Source organism: Aegilops tauschii, chromosome 2 (assembly GCF_002575655.3).
Source record: "Aegilops tauschii subsp. strangulata cultivar AL8/78 chromosome 2, Aet v6.0, whole genome shotgun sequence".
NCBI lineage: Eukaryota > Viridiplantae > Streptophyta > Magnoliopsida > Poales > Poaceae > Aegilops > Aegilops tauschii.
The window spans coordinates 135,580,483-135,585,950 of NC_053036.3; the positions used below are offsets into that span (position 1 = coordinate 135,580,483).

The 5,468-nt window shown below is 52.3% G+C and overlaps 1 protein-coding gene across 1 annotated transcript; it reads left to right on the forward strand.

The window, feature by feature from the left end:
• Positions 1 to 2,133: 2,133 nt before the first annotated feature.
• LOC109746497 (NADPH HC-toxin reductase 1) lies at positions 2,134 to 5,113 on the forward strand. The gene is made up of 5 exons (XM_020305622.4): positions 2,134 to 2,408; positions 2,502 to 2,671; positions 4,005 to 4,217; positions 4,304 to 4,689; positions 4,793 to 5,113. The coding sequence occupies exons 1-5, from the start codon at positions 2,303 to 2,305 to the stop codon at positions 4,923 to 4,925; spliced, it is 1,008 nt and encodes a 335-aa protein (XP_020161211.1). The 5' UTR covers positions 2,134 to 2,302; the 3' UTR covers positions 4,926 to 5,113.
• The last annotated feature ends 355 nt before the right edge of the window (positions 5,114 to 5,468 follow it).

The window sequence follows — 5,468 nt, forward strand, 5'->3', positions numbered from 1 at the left end:
GAATTGTATACGGGATTGATTGAATCCTCGACATCGTGGTTCATCCGATGAGATCATCGAGGAGCATGTGGGAGCCAACATGGGTATCCAGATCCCGCTGTTGGTTATTGACCGGAGAGTCGTCTCGGTCATGTCTGCGTGTCTCCCGAACCCGTAGGGTCTACACACTTAAGGTTCGGTAACGCTAGGGTTGTAGAGATATTAGTATGCGGTAACCTGAAAGTTGTTCGGAGTCCCGGATGAGATCCCGGACGTCACGAGGAGTTCCGGAATGGTCCGGAGGTAAAGATTTATATATGGGAAGTCTTGTTTTGGTCGCCGAAAAAGTTTCGTGCATTATCGGTATTGTACCGGGAGTGCCGAAAGGGGTCCGGGGGTCCACCTGCCCCGGGGGGGGGGCACATGGGCTGTGGGGTGTGCGCCTTGGCCTATATGGGCCAAGGGAACCAGCCCCAAGAGGCCCATGCGCCAAGAGATAAGGCAAAGGGAGAGTCCTAAAGGGGGAAGGCACCTCCTAGGTGCCTTGGGGAGGATGGACTCCTCCCTGGCCGCACCCTTCCTTGGAGGAAGGGCCAATGCTGCGCCCCCCCTCTCACTTGGCCCTATATACAGTGGGGAAAGGGAGGGCAGCCGACCCCAAAGCCCTGGCGCCTCCCTCTCCCTCCCGTGACACATCTCCCTCCTCCCCGCTTGCGCTTGGCGAAGCCCTGCCGGAATCCCGCTACTTCCACCACCACGCCGTCGTGCTGCTGGATCTCCATCAACCTCTCCTCCCCCCTTGCTGGATCAAGAAGGAGGAGACGTCGCTGCTCCGTACGTGTGTTGAACGCGGAGGTGCCGTCCGTTCGGCGCTAGGATCATCGGTGATTTGGATCACGACGAGTACGACTCCATCAACCCCGTTCTCTTGAACGCTTTCGCTCGCGATCTACAAGGGTATGTAGATGCACTCCTCCCCTCTCGTTGCTAGCATCTCCTAGCTTGATCTTGGTGACACATAGGAAAATTTTGAATTTCTGCTACGTTCCCCAACAGGATTATCCGGACACTGTATTGTGGCGGCTCTCACCTTCAGGTGAGTTTTCCGTCAAGTCCGCCTACAAGGCTTTAGGCCGCCTCCCCGTTATCCTGTTGGCTAGCTAACTTGTGGAAGGCCCCCATGTCCCTGAAGATAAAGATCTTCGTTTGGTAGCTTCTTAGAAATCACCTCCCTTCGGGGACCGAGGTGCTCAAGCGACAGGGCCCGGGTCATGGACTCTGCATGCCCTTTAAGCAGGGTCCCTGAGACTCTGGCTCATATCATATTCTCGTGCACGGCGGCTCGTGCCTTTTGGCAGTTCGTTCGTGAGGCACTAGGGCCCGACTGGGAGGCCCTAGATCTCGTGGACTTCCATCAGGCCAAGGCTACCATGCCAGGACGACACCGCCGCATATTCTAGCTGATCTTTGCGGCCATGTCATGGACTCTTTGGATGACGAGATAAAAGGTGATTGAGAGGGTGTTCCCAAGGCAGGCGTCTGACTCTTTGTTCAAATTTCTTACTTTTCTGCAGTAATGGCACCCGCTTACTAGGCAGCACGATCGCGATCATCTAGGTATCATGCTGGTTGCGCTCGTGGATTCGGCACGCCGGCATTCATCATCTTAGCTTAGCTTGTCCCACTAGGTGGCCTAGTTTTTCTTTTCTCTTGTGTTTCTCTTTGGGCATTATTGTGATGTTGCCCCAGCCGTTGCCTTTATGGCTTATCTGGATGCTGGTTATATGGACTTTTGCTTTATCTATAAAGTGGGACGAAAGCCTCTTTCGAGACACCACTCTTGGTAGTTTTGATTAGAGTTATATCGAGCAAAGACACAACCTTGCTCCACGCTGACACCATTGCTGATGTGCTTGCATTTTTTTTTGACAGCTTTTTTTTATGTGCTTGCATTTACATACTTGATCTCGTCACATGCATGTATAGTTCGGAGAAACTGCTGTTCGATCTTTACAAAGCCTTGGACCTCGGCAACCCGCTGGTGTGCCTCGTAGTAAACATCATCCAGAAATACCCGCCATTCTTATATACTACGTACAATTTGTCTGTTATAGCCAGAGCAGGTGGGCAGTCGCCCTCCGAAACCATCGCGTCGTGACGCGCGTTTCCAGCAGAGAAAACGGAAGTGTTGGGCCGGCGTGAACCTACTTAAAGCGGCTGCCAGAGAGAGTCATGGACGACACAGTCAGTTGAGTTGATTCCCTTGACCGGAGGAGAAGAGAACACGGGAGACCGGGAGTCCGAGAAGCTTGTTGTGAGGAAGATGAGCAGGGTGTGCGTCACCGGAGCGGCCGGCTACATCGCGGCCTGGCTCGTCCGTAAGCTTCTGCAGCGAGGCTGCGTCGTCCACGCCACCTTGAGATCCCTCCGTAAGTTCACCTAGCTTGTAGGAGCAGTATATATACTCTCTCGTCAACTCCTCCGGTGATCATACGATCCGTTGGTGATGCGTGGCGTGGCAGGGGATGAGAAGAAGACGGGGCTGCTGAAGTCGCTGCCGGGCGCGGCGGAGCGGCTGGTGCTGTTCGAGGCTGATATCTACGACGCCGCCACCTTCGAGCCGGCCATCCAGGGCTGCGAGTTCGTCTTCCTCGTCGCCACCCCGCTGCTGCACGACACCAGCAGCACCAAGGTAACGCAAGACGGTCGGACAAACTTGAGCTCGATCTGGCTGGTGGCCCGCCTCTCGATCGAGCTCACAGCTCAATCTGCCGGTGCCTGAATATTTTCTGACGCTTAACCACTACGTAGGAGCTAGTACATCGGTGCGTATTTTTCTCATACTACGAATAAACTACTTCCTCCGTTCCATAATATAAGAGCGTTTTTGACACTAGTAGTAGTGTCAAAAACGCTCTTATATTATGGGACGGAGGGAGTACCTATTACTCCAGCTACGTAGTACCGATGCGATCTATACTCCAACTTCCACCACAAAATTGATTCAAGTGCAGATAGCCGGCGAGGGACGGCGTGCGCACTTCTTAATTCGCGGGCTGTCCCCTGCCTGGTTCTCGTAGGCGGTGGCCTCCCGCTGACTTTCTATGTTGTCTTGTAGTACCTCGATCGCCAGTTCTTAATTCCGTCCGTCGACGCGACGAGATCGCCGGCCATAACACGGGTTACATCAGCGGCAGGGAGATCCCGGCCGTGGCCACAACCGCATGGTCACCATGCATGGGGCGAGAAAAACATCCCCATCCACCGGCCGACATTAACGACCGCCCACTCGCTCGGTGGTCTCCTCCATTTCTGCACTACGGCCACGCTTGGAGTGGGCTTTTTTTGGAGAGAACAATTCCTCCCACTCGCTGACTCTTGGCGGACAGATGACCGTAGCTTTGCACGGGATAAGATATCCGGATTAGAAAAACTCCGGGCACAGAACGACCTTGGCTGTGGCTGGCACTAGAAGTCGATCTAGAAACTGCGTAGTCGAGTGCTGGGGTAGTTTGATTGGGACGTGATTGGAATTCCGCTGCTCCATGTGTTGGACTGTTCTTCGTGCAAGCGTTTGACAAGACACTCAAGCTGCCCCAGATTGCGACCGTGCCGACCAGCGGTTCACTGTGTGGTGTGACCATAACTGGTTTGATGACAACGTTTGGAACTGCCACTATTCGGCAAACTAACATTTTGCAAAAAACAAAAGCTGCCAAAAGTTGATAATTTCTTGTAGGTTAGTAAGAAAAGTTGGTAGCTAGTCAATTACTGCTAGCCAACGTTTGGCATCTGCAAAATATTGACATGCCAACTTTTGGCATAGAACCGATCGTACTTTATATGTCACATACCAACGGCTAGTCAATTTGGGACTGTTGTGCGGTTAGTACATCAATTTTACTGAATACTAACACCTTTTTTACATATAACTTTTTCTAGCACAGTACAGTCACACATCTTTTATACATATAGTACAGGAGTATAAGTTAACAAGAAAGTGTTCATCGTTAATATGCATGCAGTACAAGAACATAACTGAAGCGGTCGTGGACGCGACGCGCATCATCCTGCAGCAGTGCGAGCGGTCCAAGACGGTGCGGCGCGTCATTCACACGGCCTCCGTCACGGCCGCCTCGCCGCTCAAGGAGGACGGCGACGGGTACAAGGACGCCATGAACGAGTCCTGCTGGTCGCCGCTCCACCTCTCCTACGGCTACAGCAACGTCCACCTCGACGTAAGCCATATATATACCTACATTTTTGCTACTGTCGGATAGTCAATCCTGACATATCAACGACGCGTTCGCGCGCGTGCACGCAGGCGTACGTGTCGTCCAAGAGGCTGTCAGAGGAGGAGCTGCTGAGGCACAACGAGTCGGAGGGGGGCAGGGCGTTCGAGGTGGTGACGCTGGCGTGCGGGCTCGTCGGCGGCGACACCATCCAGCCCATCCTGTGGAGCAGCATCCCCGTGGTGGTGGCGCCGCTCACCGGCAACGAGATGCACCACAACTCCCTCAAGTTCATGCAGGCGCTCTGCGGCTCCGTGCCGCTGGTGCACATCGAGGACGCCTGCGAGGCGCACCTCTTCTGCATGGACCAGCCGTCCATGGCTGGGCGCTTCCTCTGCGCCGTCGGGTACCCCAACATGGAGGACTACGTCGCCCGCTTTGCCGCCCGCTACCCGGAGCACAAGATACTGCTCAAGAAGTATGTATATGCAATCGATCGTCTTTCGTGTGTTCTCGGATATTATTATCTGTAGCTTGGTTGATCAATTTGTGCTTGTTTTTCTGTGGCGGTGGTGTTGCAGGGTGGCGGGAGAGGGAGTGAGGGTGAAGGGTGATTCGACCAAGCTCGTGGATCTGGGGTTCAAGTTCAAGTATGGTGTGGAGGAGACGCTGGACTGCAGCGTGGAATGCGCCAAGAGGATGGGAGAGCTCTGATGTGTGATACCGTCGAAAAAAAACCATGTACCGTCGAAAAGAAACCCAGGGAAAACCAAACTTTGGATTTGAATGCGGCAGCCCACACATTCACGATAGTCAGCCCGCATGAATTTGAAGTATGGTCTTCTTTTTCCCGTTGTTCATTGTGTAATGTGTCCCTGTTATTAGTCTGTGTTTTCTCGCCAGTTGCAATGTACTGCCTTCTTTTTGGTTTATAAGGCTTACGCATATCACTAGATCTATAATTTGATCAACATAAAATGGGTTGTATAGTCTGAAACTCATACCATTAGAAAGTACACGATTTGAAGTTTCTAATGATATTGTTTTATGATATATATAACTTGTATTATGTCGGTCTATTTATCAACCTAAAGATACGCACAACCCTTATAAATCGGAAATAAGGTAGTATCGTATATTGCGTGTTTTAGTAGTTTGAAAAGCGAAATCACAAGTTAAGGAGTACTCCTTGCAAACATCACTCCCATCTTGCCAGGCCGCGATAAGTGACGCGCTTTATGTGCATCACTTGTGGCA

Excerpts from the sequence above, each read along its gene's own strand:
- LOC109746497 (XM_020305622.4), top strand. The coding sequence starts at position 2,303 with ATGAGCAGGGTGTGCGTCACCGGAGCGGCCGGCTACATCGCGGCCTGG. Across the intron at positions 2,672-4,004 it reads ACGACACCAGCAGCACCAAG|TACAAGAACATAACTGAAGC; the intron begins GTAACGCAAGAC and ends ATATGCATGCAG. Across the intron at positions 4,690-4,792 it reads CACAAGATACTGCTCAAGAA|GGTGGCGGGAGAGGGAGTGA; the intron begins GTATGTATATGC and ends GTGGTGTTGCAG.